The following is a 16,631-nucleotide window of genomic DNA, read 5'->3' as shown; positions in this document are numbered from 1 at the left end:
TGGTATATCTGAATGTCAAAATTAAATATGTAAAACAAGAAAAATCACAGTAGTTTTAATGTGGAGAAGCAGGTGGGAAGAAGCTGTTTCTCCAAGTCAGAAAGTGAAAATTTTACTCTAATAAAGTCACAAGAGCACAGACATCTGGTTCATAAGGGGAGGAGCCACCTCGGGACCTAAGGATAAATGGAAGCCTAACAGAGCTTTTGTGACCAGGTAGGCGAAACTTCAGGGACACCTGGTCTTTTTCAAGATAGATGCAACCAGTATTTCCGTTCTGCTTGTTTTTTAAGGTAGTGGGGCAGAATATTTAAATTGAATTACACTTGGGCTAAAGTTGCTGGTCTATTTCTTAAGTCAGAAATCGTGCAGCAGTGAGATTTCCAAGATTCAGATGTGAAACACAATCTCAAACTAACCCCCAGCGACAAACCTTGAAAAAAAAAAAAAATGGTGCTCTCCTAGAGTTAATTTGGATGTCTCTCAAATCTCGAGACTCACGCAAAATTTAGCTCTTATCAAAAATAAACGTTAGACCCCCAGCCCCGTGCGCCGCCCTCCCCTCGGGCGCTCAGCCTCAGGCCCAGCGGGGAGCTCTGCCCGGTGCCCCAGAGCTGCCGGCGGCTGGGACTCCGACCTGCATGACGTTCAGCCTGGACCTTCAGGTGACGGCGTCCTCAGACCGCTTGCGAGGGACTCCGGACTCAGACGCCTCCTCCGGGGGGTTGGGGGCGAAGAGAGCCCGGAGCCGGGACAGCGGTGTCCACCGCCACCCTGAGCGGGAGGGGACCACGAGCGCTCCTGGACACGTTTACTCGTTTACTCACGTGCCTCCAGCGCAGCTGTGTTGCCAGGCAACGCGGAGGCGTGGTCTAGGGGTGGTGTGGGCACTGACGCACCCGGTGCTGGGGTATTTATCCCAAGCTGTGCCTTCCCTGTTCACCACGTGGTCCTGAGGGCTGGCATTCCCCCCACCCTTCTGCACGCCGCCACCAAATCAATGCATTGTTTCTGAGCCCTCCGACACCCTTCAATCCCTGAGTCATGTTTTAATGGAATATGAATAAAATCCTGGCGAGGGGACCCTTCAGAGGAGAAATTCTTAGCTAAGAGCCCATAGTCTGTATTTGGATGGATTTTAGGGGCTACCTAGCCCCCAAGCCCCAATTGTACACAACTTTTGTTGTATGTGTACAATTTGGGGGAAGAGGGTGTGTACAGAGTAAAGGACCAGAGCTTTCATCAGATTACCAAATGCCTCTTCACCCCCATCTTAAAAACGCACAGGATTAGAAGACAGAAGGTTTGGCTTTAGGTAGGAAACCTAGATAGTTGGGTTCCTTGGTGTTTAGGTTAAGAAAATGTTTACTAGGAGCTGCCAGGATCATGGGATAAACATTTGATGTTTTTGCCAAATAAGCTTATATACAAACTAGTAGCCCTGGGCACAAATCCTTGGGCCAGTAGCTTGCTGCTGCCCTCCTGTAGCTCCCCCTACCCCTCTCCACCGCCCCCCCCTCATACCTTGCTGCCCTGCCCCCTCCTGTAGCTCCCTCCGCTCCCCACCCCCCAATAGCTTGCTTCCCTGCCCCCTCCTGTAGCTCACTGCCCCACCCTTCTGCTGATCTGTGATCGGGTCATTACGTGGTCGGTCATTACGCTTCATAGCGTAACAACCATTTGCATATCACTTCTTTATTATATAGGATGGTCACAGAGATAGTCTGATAAGATTTGGAGAAAAGAAAAAAGATGTTTTTAAGGACACAATGTTAAACTGGGGTAGTTTAACATCTGTGGTGCTCAGTTATCCTATCTAATAAAAGAGTAATATGCAAATTAACCATCACTCTCCTACACCCACAAGCCATGCCCACAAGCCAATCAGGAGCGAGTATGCAAATTAACCCAACCAAGATGGCTGCGGCCACAGAGAGAGCAGGAGGGAGGCTTGGGTTTCCCCGGTCATGGAGGAAGCCAAGCTTTCCGCACACCCTGGCCTGCATTCCAGGCTACAAAGTTTTAATGATAGAGGATACATAAATCCAAACAGAAATGGTGGCAGCCAGGAAGCTGGAGAGACCAGGAGACTTGAGTTGCCTCCGGCGATGGAGGAAGCCAAGCTTCTGAAGCCCTGGCCTGCTTTGGCCTCTGCTTAAGGCTACAAAGTTTCAATTATAGAAGATAAATAAATCCCAACAGAAATGGCTGCCGCCATGGAGTGAGCAGAAGGCTTGGCTCCGCTCCAGGCTACAAAGTTTCAATTATAGAATATAAATCCCAGATACCAGGGCCTCCACTTGGGTCGCTGGGGGGCGTGGCCAGCCTGCAAACCACCACAGGCCCCTCACCCAGGCCACCCCACGCCCCAAGGGAACCCCCACCCTGATCCGGGACACCCTTCAGGGCAAATCAGCTGTCCCCCACCCATGCACCAGGCCTCTATCCTATCTAATAAAAGAGTAATATGCAGATTGACCATCACTCCAACACACAAGATGGCTGCCCCCATGTGGTCAAAGATCCTGCCCCCATGTGGACACAAGATGGCCACCACAAGATGGCCATCAGGGAGGGCAGTTGGGAGGGACCAGGCCTGCAAGGGAGGGCAGTTGGGGGCGATCAAGCCTGCAGGGGAGGGCAGTTAGGGGTGACCAAGCCAGCAGAGGAGGGAAGTTGGGGGCAAACAGGCTAGCAGGGGAGCAGTTAGGCGTCAATCAGGCTGGCAGGGGAGTGGTTAGGGGGTGATCAGGCTGGCAGGCAGAAGCAGTTAGGGGCAATCAAGAAGGCAGGCAGGTGAGCAGTTGGGAGCCAGCAGTCCTGGATTGTGAGAGGGATCCCAGATTGGAGAGGGTGCAGGCTGGGTTGAGGGACACCCCTCCCCCCATGCATGAATTTCATGCACTGGGCCTCTAGTTACTTAATAAAAGCACTATACTCCCTGTAGCCTATGTGTTTTGTGGTGTTTGTATATAAGATATTAATGTGTTAAATATAAAATATTTTTAAAACATCCCACAATTTTTGTAACTATGTTTTGGTATTTCTTATTTTAATATCATGTGAGCCCTAAAACATGTAAATGGCCTAAGTCTCTGGATTTCTGAGAGGCCCTGGGAACTGCTGGTTAAATTAGTGTTCCACTCCCCCCCGCCTTTTTTTTAAATATATTTTTTATTGATTTCAGAGAGGAAGGGAGAGGGAGAGAGAGATAGAAACATCAATGTTGAGAGAGAATCATTGATGGGCTGCCTCCTACATATCCACTACTGGGGATCAAATAGGCAATCTGAGCATGTGGCTTGACCAGAACTGAACCCAGGACCCTTCAGTCCACAGGCTGGTGCTCTATCCACTGAGCCAAACCGGCTAGGACCCAGTCCGTTTTCTTATTTTAACAATCCAAAATTCATGCTAGTTGATTACTATGCATAGCACTACCTATGCATCTGTTGTTATACAGCAGGAGGCCCTCTCCACTTTCAAGTCCCCAGCTTGTCAAAGCAAATCATTTTTCAAAGATGAATGTACCTTTTGTCCTATTCTGCTCCGTTCTTTACCTATGTTCTTCACACAGATTGAGAAGAAGTGAAATTCAGGGACTTTACCTTATACTTTATACCTTATACTTTAAATTATACCTTACACCTTAAAGTATAAGGTATAATTTAAACTATAGTCAGTGGTCAACATTAACCAAGATACTCTGCTCTGATGAATATAATACCTAATCCTATCCAGTCAGAGCCACCCTTCCGTCATCAGCCAGCAACCTGGTTGGTGGAGTAGGTGATTATGCAAGAGTCAGTGTCAAAAAAGAAAAACCCAAGGGAACCTGAAGGGAGATAATCTCAACATCTATCCAAGGTTAATGCTGTGTCCACCAAACACTGATTTGATGTAAAAAGTTCTAACAGTATATTCATGATCCTCTACTAGGAAGACTGTTTTCTTTCTGATAATGGACCAGACTGGTTGCCTTTTAGATGTTGCAAGATAAAATAACTTATATTAAGATAAAGTGAATACTACTAGTTGGTAGAAAAAGCTAGTCCCTCGATATGTTTGTAGCAATCAGACGCCAATTTTACATAATATAAATCAGAACTTGCTTATTGGACTATTGGATGGATCATGGCCAAATTCCCCAATAGGTTTAGTTGGTATTCCTCCAGCAGGCTTATTTGGTATTCACAGTCTAAGATTGTTAGCTATTGGGCATTCTGGTATTTTAAGAGCTGGTGAATTTGTTACTGACAAAATCCAAATAGGATAAACTAAAATAGCTCATTAAAACTCAACTTTCTACTGGCTGCTTTTAATAAAAATAACAAAAGGGCATGTGTATCGGTACTGTCAAAAGCTGCAGGGATCAAAGAAACATCATTTTTACAGCTTTCTTGTACACTATTTATCACTAGAGGCCCAGTGCACGAAATTCATGCACGGGTGTGTGTGTTGGGGGGTGTGTGTCCCTCAGCCCAGCCTGCACCCTCTCCAATCCGGGACCACTGGTTCCCAAGTGCTCACCTGCCTGCCTTCCTGATTGCCCTAACCGCTTCTGCCTGCCAGCCTGATCACCCCCTAACCACTCCCCTGCCAGCCTGATTGCCCCTAACTGCCCTCCCCTGCCAGCCTGATTGCCCTTAACTGCCCTCCCCTGCAGGCCTGGCCCCCCTGACCAACTGCTCTCCTCTGCAGGCCTGGGTCCCCCCCAACTGCCCTTCCCTGCAGGCCCAGTCACCCCCAACTTCCCTCCTCTGCTGGCCTGGTCATCCCTAACTGCCCTCCCCTGCAGGCTTGATCACCCCCAACTGCCCTCCCTTGCAGGCCTGGTCCCTCCCAACTGCCCTCCCCTGATGGCCATCTTGTGGTGGCCATCTTGTGTCCACATGGGGGCAGCCATCTTTAACCACACAGGGGCAGCCATCTTGTGTGTTGGAGTGATGGTCAATTTGCATATTACTCTTTTATTAGATAGAGGCTTGGTGCACCGGTGGGGGCCAACTGGTTTGCCCTGAAGGGTGTCCCGGATCAGGGTGAGGGTTCCCTTGAGGCGTGGGGCCTGTGGTGGTTTTCAAGCCGGCCACGCCCCCCAGTGGAGGCCCTGGTATCTGGGATTAATTTATCTTCTATAATTGAAACTTTGTAGCCTTGAGCAGAGGCCAGGGCAGGCCAGGGCGGGCGGAAAGCTTGGCTTCCTCCATCACCAGGGAAACCCAAGCCTCCTGCTCATTCCGTGGCCACAGCCATTTTTGTTGAGATTTATTTATCTTCTATACTTGAAACTTGGTAGCCTTGAGCGGAGGCCAAGGCGGCCAGGAAGCTTGGCCTCCTCTATCGCCGGGGGCAACCCAAGCCTCCTGCTCTCTCCAGCTCTGTGGCTGCCACCATTTTTGTTGGGATTTATTTATCTTCTATAATTGAAACTTTGTAGCCTTGAGTGGAGGCCTGGGATGGCCAGGGTGTGTGGGAAGCTTGGCTTCCTCCATCACTGGGGAAACCCAAGCCTCCCTCCTGCTCGCTCTGTGGTGGCAGCCATCTTGGTTGGGTTAATTTGCATACTCACTCCTGATTGACTGGTGGGCGTGGCTTGTGTGTAGCAGAGGTATGGTCACTTTGCATATTACTCTCTTATTAGATGGGATTACAACACTTAAGAAAATATATTTTAAGATGCTCTTTTAATTTTCAACAAATTAGACATTTATAATCTCAACTGACTTTTACTGAGAATGTTTACAACACAAATATTCTCAAACATGTTAAACTTAGCAAGGATTGCTTTTGAGAAAAGAAAACACACAAAATCTCAGTATATTTTGTATTCCATGGCATTGCTTCTGTGGAAAATAGTTGGTATTCTGTAAAAAAAGAAAAATTGAATTTAGATTCAAGTATACATGAGCATGTAAATGTGTATATAATGTTTTTATATAGATGTTCCTATATTTTGTCATGTATGATAAAACTGACACTTGAGGTATTTCTCAGCATTTCTTCAGTTTGTATATTTTTAGCTATCATTTAATCTTTCTAATCTCTCTTCACTGGAACATTTACTCTGTATGTCTATATTTCTCAAAAGTTTCCAGTAATATATAAAAGTGGTTTCCTAAAGTTCACTGATATCAACAAAGTTTATAAATAAAATATTTCAAAAGTTGCACAGTTATTCCTCGTGTATTTATTTCCTTATGTATTTGCAGTTAAATCTTCCTGTTATATGTGTAGCTACCTTGTAAGTAAATATAAGTCATCAGGAAAAAGTTTAAAACTTCAGATAATCAGGTAAGAAAAACAAAGAAAAAGTAATCATTGAACTGTTTTTTATTGACAAAATAAAATGAAATCCTGAGTGAATTAGTCTGTGTAAAGCCAAATTTTGGAAGCAATCCAGATAGAGCTATTTTTCTCAGCTTCAGAGAGAATATTTTACTAAATGGATCCAATCATAGAATAAATTCTATTTCACATTTGTGAGCATGCTAATACTTAGTTTGATGTTATAATCACAGATTTTTTTCCATTAAGTATTAAAGTATTTTTTGTTCACATTATGTAAATGCCTCTACATTTGTAAAGTATTATGAAAGATAGTTTCTTTTCCACAACTCTTTGTTCTTATTTCCTTGAAAAAAGAAAAAATAAGAATATGTTGGCTCATATTTCTTAAATGAACAGGCCTTTGTTGAAATAGGAGTTAATGCCAGAAATAGTTTGAAAATCTATATTCCTAACTATGCCCCATGATCATGTTAAATTTTTTCTTTACTTTTCTCATATTTATGTTTTATTTTTTTCTTGTCCAACTGAATGACTAATGCATAAGAACCACATTAAATAAAAGGTAACAGAGCATCCTTGCTTTATTCCTGACATTAATGAAAATGTTCTGAAGTGTTTTACTATCAAGCCTGTACTAACTTTGTTTGAAACCATTATATATATAATATGAAAACTCATCTCTTTATTCTTTTAATACATCAGAAATTGATGTGGAATTTTACCAAAAGCATCTATTGAGATAATCATATAATTTTCTTCTAATGGTGAAAATATTTTAATAGGCTCCCTAGTGTCAAACCATACTTAGTTGCTGGAACAAACTTCGGGTCATGAAATTCTTTAAATATACTGCTGCATATGGTTCACTAATATTTCTTTTAAATTTTGCATTAAAATTTATAAATAACTTTGACCTTCAGTTTCCTTTTCTTAAAAAATAAATCTTCATTGTTGAAAGTTTTACATATGTCCCCTTATTCCTCCCATTAAGCCGCCCCCCACCCCAGGCCTTTACTGCCCACATTTTCCATTTCTATACTACTTTTGTACAGTTTGGGTATAAGCTTCACTTAAAAAAATATGGTAGACTTTATAAAAAATATTTTGAGATTTTTTTCTTCTCTGAGCTGGAAAAATTCAAAATCTGTTGGTCTAGGACTTTTTGAGGGGAGAGTTTCTGGATAATGTTTTCAATTTTTTTTCCATGGCCATTCGTCTGTTTAGATTTTTTTCTTTCTTCTAAAGTGAATTTTGGTAACACCTACTTTACTGACAACGCTTTATTTTACGTAGGTTTCTAAATAGATAGGCATAGAGATTTGTCAAGTACTCTTTTATAATATCCATTTCTTCCATATCTGTTTTAATTTTTCTCTTTTCACTTGTAGTTTTGTATATTTATGGTTTCTCCCTTTTTCTTAATTAGGCTAGGCTAATTAAACTAGCTTATTTTATTTTTGAAAATAATCAGATAATTTGCTTTATCTATTCTTCCACTTCACATTTTATTAATTTGATCTTCCATTTATAGTTTTATTTCATTTGCTTTCCTAAGGTTCAACTTATTCTTTTTTAACTTATTGAGTTAATCCTTAATTCACTCATTCTTTCTTGCTTGAGAGTTTTTGAGGTCTTAAATTTTCCACTAACTATGGCTTTGGCAGAGTCCCATAAGTTTTAATATTCATTGTTTTCATTATCTTTATTTTCTAAGTATTGTATAATTTGTGTTGATATCTTCTTTGGTTAGAAGTAGTGCAATTTTATTTTGGGGCTTTTTAAAAAAATATGTTTTATTGATTTTTTACAGAGAGGAAGGGAGAAGGATAGAGAGTTAGAAACATCGATCAGAGAGAAACATCGATCAGCTGCCTCCTGCACACCTCCTACTGGGGATGTGCCTGCAGCCAAGGTACATGTCCTTGACCAGAATCAAACCCGGGACCTTTCAGTCCACAGGCCAATGCTCTATCCACTGAGCCAAACTGGCTAGGACTTGGGGATTTTTTTTTTTGAGAAAATATTAAGAATTTTATAACTCTAAAGCTAAATATGTATTAAGGGTTGAGATAAATTATATGGATGAAATATTTGCAAAAATATGTTCAGCATGGAATCTGCATTTAGGATTACATAAAGTAGTAGTAGAACATACTTTCATTACTATGGTATAAATTTATCAGTCTGCATTTGGGTTGATTTCAAAAGTCATAGCATAATAAGATATTAGGATGACCATATTTATTAAACAGGTAGGGCAATTCAAACTGTCTACTGTATCTCCAGCACTGGAGTGGGAACTGGGAGTCCCAAAGCAAAAGTCATGCTTTCATGTCTTACACATTTTGTTATTCTGTAAAAAAACTATACTTGAAAAATAAAAATGATTTAAAAAAGAATCTTTGAATATGAATCATTTGGACAACAGAAGTACATTTATTCTGTAAGTTTCGACCCATTACATTGAATACTAATTGCCAAAAAAAAAACGCAATCCCTTACAACTACTTGCACAACAAATGATGGTGAGGTCACTGTCTACAAAATCAATGATAATGAATATTGTGGCACAGCCTGAGAAATACATGACATGGATAAAGCAAATTTGGCCCTAAAATACTGACATTTTCCATCATATAGCCCTCACAGATCCTAAAATTATAGTACTTATATAGGAATATTAATGTATACATGCAATCAAATAATAGAAATATATTGCATATAGTTTAATTTGTGGATATCTGAAAACAACAGAAATTTCCCAACTGGGTTGAATTGTGAAACACATACCATTTTAAATGTAACCTTCTGATCTTCTTCCATTGCGTGGCTAGAAAATAACAAATTAGCAATAAATCAGTGTAACTAAGGAAGGAAGCTAATTTTATAGAAAGCAGCCTAATAATGATCTTGATGGATGATATTATCTTTTCCTCTATGTAGTCTTGTTCTTTCCTTCAATTAATTCTCCAATTGGTTGTTAGAATTAGTTCTCAAAATGCAAATTTTACCATATGGTTCCCCTTATTTCTACATTAAAGTTTAAATTCCTTAGCTAAATATTGTATTGGATAATTTCCATTAATTCTTTAAACTCAGCCCTTAAAGCCTCTCTGGATCTCCTTCACTCCATAGCCTGAGTTGCATGCCTTTCTTTTAGAACCATAGCCCCTGGATTGAAGGTGCATTTAATATAGTATTTTGTATGTACTTATTTATCAATTTCCTGTATTAGGCTGTAAACTTCTAGAGATAAGAATATAATCTTATCTGGCTTTATATTCTTAGCCTTTAATAGATTGTCCAGCACCCAATAGATATTCAATAATTAGCTGCTGAATGAATGAATGAATGAAAAATTTCTGGTAATATATTAGGAATACAAGCATTTTAGAAAGTATAGCTGCTTAGGAAGAAACTCATACTTAATAGACAATTTGGACATACAAAATACTAACTACAATAACAAAGATTTGTCTATTTATACCCTCTATTGTAGTTGATTCTTTTACTTTTAAAAGTGGATGAAAATAGCCATAAATCTCCCAATCCTAATAAAAGGGAATATGCTAATTGACCATCACTCCATCACAAAGATGGCTGTACCCACAGCTGAGGCCAAGTTTCCATAAGGAGCCTTAATGAGCAATCAGCAGGGACCTGAGGCTACGCCCTCCCCTCGCCCCCGTGGGGCTTGACAGGGGACCTCAAGGTGTGCTTCCCGTCCTGGTGCTGGGCTAGGGGACCTCAGGCTTCTCCCCCTGCCCCAGCGCCAGGCCGGGGGACTTCAGGCCATGCCCCCCACCCAGCAGGGCTTGATGGGGGACCTCAGGCCGTGTCCCTCACCTGGAGGGGCTTGACAGAGGACCTCAAGGCATGCCTCCCACCCTGGTCTGGGCTGGGGGACCTCAGGCCACGCCCCCCATCCTGGCGCCGGGCCAGGGGACCTGAGGCTACGCCCCCTGCCTGGCAGGGCTTGACATGGGTGGGACTGGCCGGGTCTGGATCTAGCCCAATGGGGTAGGGGGGCCGGCTGGGTCTGGGTCTCACGCGATTTTGAGGTGCATGTGGGTAGGCAGGGACTTGACTCTGGGTCTGGTGGTGAGCCCCAGACTCTGACAGGAGGAAGGTTTTCATATACATTTTACTTATTTTCTTTCATCTCTATCACTTCTATTATAGAGAAAGGGCAAATAGCAATATTAAATTATTTCCTCTAATTAATCCCCTTTTAATGTGCATGAATTTCGTGCACCGGGTCACTAGTCTACTTAATAAAACATTTAGTAAATGAGTCCTTAGAACTTAAGGAGAATACATCTTTAAGACACTCATTTCCTGCGCATGAAATTTTATGGAACTAAACTGAGAAATAGGTGAATGTCGCCTGGGGTATTTACAAGCATGAGTAGTGGATTAGAGGCCACATATGACATAGTATTAAAGCAGTAAATAAGTTGGTAAAAGAAGTAAATCTCAGACTATGACACTTGATGTCAAATATCTATAAATAAACTTCAAAACTCAAAACTTACAAGTTAATGCAAATAAATGCACAGTGAGAATATTTTTCAATTTTGATATTAATTGATTTTTTAAAAAATACAGTATGTGCATACCCTGAATAAAAAGTATCTGCGACTATGGCTTGCAATAGGACCTTGAAATTCTCCCTGGAAGACAAAATGAGGACATTCCAAATAAAATAACAGGAGAAATAAGTGCAAATTCCTCTTGAGGGTATAGTGAAGCTCAAAGTTATTTACAACTATCATGATTAAACAAAGAGGGAATCAAGGACTTGAGTATATAATTCATAACAATAGTTAACCTTTGTATTTATACTTGAAGAATTTTCAACAACTAGCAGTACAACAGAATGTTGTATTTTAAAATAATTTCCTTACTAATATAAAGATTCTATTTTCAGGAAGTTGTCACAATGTATATTCATCAATAAGTAGAAAGAGAAATGAGAGACACTTTATAATGAACTGTATTTAAAATCTCCTTTCAGCATTTTGTTAGAACAAAATAATTTCTTTAAAATACATATTGTATGTGCTAACACAACAACAAGGAAAAATATAAAATATAATTGTCAGAGCTAAAATACACAATATTGCTATGGAAATTTATATAGAAATTGAGGGTAAACTATATTTATTCAATGAGACTTAAGAAGAGATTTTCCCAATATAATTCTATTTATAAAAATAGTAATAAAAAATCAAATAGGAATAAATCAATTATTCATAATGGGTATATTGAGAAGTGTTTCTTTTCTTAAAACATTTCCTTTTAAACTTAATGGAAAAAATATTTAACATTTTATGGTTTCCATAAAATTGGTTTTCATAGCTTCCTATTTTCATCAACTACTTACTATAAAAGTATCAGGATGGCATTCACTAGAAAATGTGTCAACAAGACCTTTTTAAAATTATTCCATAATATAAGTAAATTCATATTTTTAAATTCTATGAAATAGCTCTGACAACTATTAAAATTCTGAAATCCCTGCTTTACAACAAACATATCTTACATTTTCAATATTTTATACCTAATTCTCATCTTGACTAAATCCACTCAAAATACTTAAAAGATTGAATTTTTTCTATTAAAAATGTATACATTATAACTATACATTTGTACTGTTATATTTTTTAAAAGGGCAAAATGTAACTTAAAATGTGCTAAAATTTAAAACTCTCAAATCCAAACATACAGGTTGTTTTAGTCTTATCATTGAAGAAGAGCAGTATATAAAATAATTTGGGAGGTAAAGAGATATGGGGATGGAAGTGAGGATGTCTAGCAATCAAATTTTAAGAAGAGTGTTGGAATGTACTAGGACCTGAAAACTCATTTTCTTTAAGAACCCAAAATACTTCACTTAAAAAATATGTTTTAAAATTAGGCGACTTAGGCCCAGCAAAGCTAACACTACTGTAATTTGTTTCTATTTATGTCTTACATTCTTTTCTTTCACAGGTTCCTAGGAAACTTATCTTGCTGCAATACAGGAGTTAGCAGAATATACTACCAAGTCACAGTTTATATTTTTAGATTGTCTGGAAATATAGTCTGAAGTGATATTGTAAACTCATAATTTGTTGGTATATTTTAAGAAACTGAATCTTTAAATTGAAATCTTACACCATTCATAAGTTAAGCAAACTTCAGAGAGTAGAAGTTAATTTTTAAAAGCACCTCTTACTTCTAGAAAGCTTGATAACAATTGATTTGTTTCTTTTCATACTGGAAATTCTGTAATTTTAAAGGCTATTACAGTTCCTTTTACATTTCTATTTAAGCAGGTGGCAGCTACTCTCTTCCTTGATGGAATCTGAGTTTAAGAGAGTGAAGAATTTGGGAGGAAATAGTGACCATAAAACTAAATTTTGAGAAATGTATTTGCCTAAACTGTATGGATGTTTAAAAAGTATTTGAAGACTTTCAGTAGTACATTTAAGAAGAATAAAATTAAGATGGCATTTAAATTAAGGGGAAATATAAAATAAAATAATTGAAGTATCCAAGACTAGACTATAACGAAATGGCATAGTGAAAAAAAAAAATATTTGCCAAGACTAGAAGTCAGAAGAATCGATTGGAATTTCTAATCTCACTTACTAGAATGATCTTGGGAAACACCTTTAACTGTTCCGAATTGTTTTCCCTTTAGTAAACTGAGGATAACAGTACTTACATAAGTGCCAGCAGAGTTACCAAAAGAATAAAATAAGACTGAAAACTATAATGCATTTTAACAATGTAAGGCATTACTTAAAAATAATACCTAGAAACTTTCATCATTGAAAGAGATAACATTCTTTTTAAAAAACAATATAAACTCCTCAATTTCTAGTTTAAAAAGCTGTTAACAAAGTTATATTTATCTTAAACACAATACTGATTTAGGGCCTATTTTTGTTAATTGTGGGAAAAACAAAACACACCTGCAATTAGTTCCTGATATATTTATTTCTTGAGCCTAAAATGTTGCTTTTACTAACACTTTAGAAAGATTGCCATCCCAGTCAGTAGCCAACTTGTATACAGAGGGGCAGTAAATTGTATTTTTTCTTTTTTTCTGTTCCCCGTCTACTGACTAGCCACAGTGGATGTGTCCTTTCTTTTTTTAAAAAATTGATGAGAGAGAGAGATCAATTTGTTGTTCCACTTATTTAGGCATTCATTGGTTGATTCTTGTATGTGCCCGAACCTGGGACCAAACCCGCCACCTTGGTATACCAGGTCCACACTCTAACCAGCCGAGCTACCTGGCCAGGGCCTGGCGGTGTCCTTTCTTAAACCCAGCATAGGCTTCCTCGCTGGGGGGGTCATGATCCTTGGAAGGGAATCTAATCCCAGCTTTCCTCACTGCCCATAGCTTGGGATAGAGGGGCCATACTAGGGGGAAGGAAAATACCTGCTTTCTTTCAGAGTGTGAGAACATTTAGGCAAACAGACGCTCTTCAGCTACCTGGGCGTTTCTGTGTGGTTTATCCTGAAGAAGAGGATCTTTATAAATTACCACAGCTGGGAATTATCAGAAGGGCTGCCCCGCACAGAGCGGCAAAGCGAGCATGCAGTTGTGTTACATACGTTCAATTTTTGGAATCTCTTCATTCTTCTCTCATGCAGTTGAGGAACGAGCTGCAGCAACGGATGCACGACAGACGACTGAGAGACACGAACACACACACAATGAGCACAAAGGCTTCTCAGCACTGGGCATAAAGACTGTTTCCTATTTGTCTCTTTTCACCCACTATACTTGCTTCAGACAAAACAGAACAAGAAAGATGTTATCGAAGATGGCCTTTTGTGAGCATTTCAAAGAACTGCGGAGGATGCGCCAAGAGATGTAATAAAATTTGGTAGCTCTACGCTAGGATCTTTGCCATTATGTTGATGAGGCACTTTCCTGAAGGCTTCAGCCCTGCCAAGAAGTAGAACACCCGCCTGCATCTTTGACAAAGAGCAGTGTCTGCGTCCAGACTTCCTCAATGATCTGGGGCAGATGGAAACAACTCTGGGAGAATCAGTTTTTGATTATGAAAATGTTTCTCTAGAAGATTATACTGTTCACACATCTAGTAATCTCCTTTATAAATGATATAGTTTATTGAAAATTCAACATATGGAACAAGATGACAGGGGACACAAAAAATGACACAGTGTGTTGTTGATAGCAAAAAATACGACTAAGATACATTCTCTCGAAATGTAAAGATGCCAAGCAGAAGGAAATGAAAGCACATCGGAGACATGTGGTTACCTGCTTCAGTCTCATTTTAAAAGCATGGCTTGGATTGAACCTTCTCACAAATATTAAAATCACTTATCAAATGGATTGCTTTAAGCCCTATAGAAGGCTATCTGTTAACCAATTCAACTTGTCTTTGGTTTTTAAAGCCAGTATAACCTAACTTTCAACTCCTAATTTGTAAGAATACTCAATGTGATAAACATTTAAAACTGAGTTTAAGATTACAGTTCCCTTTCTACAGGTATATACATGTTTAAAATACACTATGCTCCTCATTCCCTAAATTGGTCTATAGCTGTGAGTCACAAGCTTAGAAAGAATATTATAGTCAAGTTATTATTAAGTATTCTAACTGAAATGCCAAAGTAGGTTCATTAGCATTTTTTAAATCCATGCATAAAAAGAAAAACTACCACTAAACCACAAAACTTAGAAGTGAACTGAATTCAAGTTATTGGTATCCGGCAAATCTTAGTAAATTCTCACTCTAAATGTCTAATTACAAATAAGGAGATCTTAGAAATAGAAGTAGATATATCTAGTTATATTTAATTATATTTTTAACAATTATATTTTAATATTATTCTCAAAATGCTTTTGAATAAAACTATTTCTCCCTTGTACTAATCACCATCTAAAATAATATGTTTTACTTGGTTTTGCCTTTAGAATGTAAGTTCCATGACAGCAGGGATTTCTTTTTTAATTTTTAATTTGATTTACTGCTTTATTTCTAGTACCTAGAATTGTGATTAGCACATAGCAGATACTCAGTAAATAATTGTTGACTGAATGAATGATTTTAATATATATGCAATTATTGAGATATAAAATAAATTAAATGTATAATAAATATTGAATGCTATTTGTTCAGGTATGTATAAACTTTTAAAGTAAAAAAATGAATTTTGTTCTAGGTCTATTAAATAAACTGCAAAAACAGGTTTAGAAAAAAATACCAATGATTACTAATAAGAAGTAATTCTACTTACCACAACATTTGAGTTGCCCAACTTCCCTGTCTTCGAATAATGAAATAAGAACTGTTAAAAAATAAGCAGTGAGCTTTACTATAGATGATTAGTACTTTCCTTTATTATTTTTTAATGTATATTTTTATGGAAATCACCTTACCCTTTTGTTATTAACTTTTTCATCTGTTTTCTGTTGAAAAAAGATATACAAATATCATTATATTATGCCTAACATAAAATTATAATGTATGTTATATGTAATATATTATATAGTATAAAATTTATATATAAAATTGTCACATAAGTTTTAAAACATATGACAAGTTACATAAAAAATGTAAGACTTAAATTGATTAAACATATATTGCTCTAAAAATAAATGAGAAATTAAAGACTATTCATAAATAAAGAGTACAAGATCTTTACTACAGCATTATTCATAAGAGTAAAAAATTGGAAACATCCTACAAGTTCAACATTGGGAAGGATATGATTATGTCTAAAATATTCAGTGAAATAGACAAGGAGTCACATGAAAATACTTGTAGTTGTTATCACCAAGTAATAAGATTGTAAGTTATTTTTGCTTTCTTCCATAAACTTTTCTATATTCCTCTTTCACTCCACAAATCTGTTTTTAAGAATGAATCATATCATTCCTTTTTTTGTTGTTGTTCTTTTTTGTCCCCATTTGCTTTTAATATTAAAGGAAACTCATGGATAAACACCATTGTCATTTCTTTTATTTTAATTAGAAGAAAAAATTTTGGAAAATGACCATTAAAAACACTGGAAACAAATACAGTCATAAACACTTAGTTTCAGTAAATATTTATGCTTTCAAAATATCAAGGTTTCCTTGATTTATTGTATGTGAAAGGCAAGACAGTCAGAATGTATCAATGATCGTGGTTAAATTAGAATTATTAATGAAAAATATAATTCTAAACTTGAGGCTGTTATCCTTAGTAAGATAGTTTTAAAATAAGCTCATCGGTAAGATATAGAATATAAAATAAGGTTTGGTACATTATGCTATTTTTCCATTTCCCACATATTCTCATTTCAGGACTAAAAGTTCTCCCAGAAGA

General features: G+C 37.9%; 1 protein-coding gene across 2 annotated transcripts in view; it reads right to left on the bottom strand.

The window, feature by feature from the left end:
- Positions 1–5,711: 5,711 nt before the first annotated feature.
- Positions 5,712–16,631, bottom strand: part of NMU (neuromedin U) — a 42,217-nt gene continuing 31,297 nt past the window's right edge. The window contains exons 5-10 of one of the 2 annotated variants that reach the window (XM_080640248.1): positions 15,701–15,730; positions 15,559–15,609; positions 13,900–13,977; positions 10,908–10,961; positions 9,079–9,118; positions 5,712–5,864 (exon numbers count right to left, since the gene is read on the bottom strand). In XM_080640248.1, the coding sequence (XP_080496374.1) occupies positions 9,083–9,118; positions 10,908–10,961; positions 13,900–13,977; positions 15,559–15,609; positions 15,701–15,730 (249 nt within the window). In that variant the 3' untranslated portion in view covers positions 5,712–5,864; positions 9,079–9,082. The remainder of the gene's footprint in view (positions 5,865–9,078; positions 9,119–10,907; positions 10,962–13,899; positions 13,978–15,558; positions 15,610–15,700; positions 15,731–16,631) is intronic. The other variant, XM_080640249.1, reaches the window with a different exon arrangement.

This window comes from Plecotus auritus (genome assembly GCF_963455305.1).
Source record: "Plecotus auritus genome assembly, chromosome: 1".
NCBI lineage: Eukaryota > Metazoa > Chordata > Mammalia > Chiroptera > Vespertilionidae > Plecotus > Plecotus auritus.
Note: the sequence above shows the minus strand (reverse complement) of the source record. Positions and strands in the feature narration are given on the sequence as shown.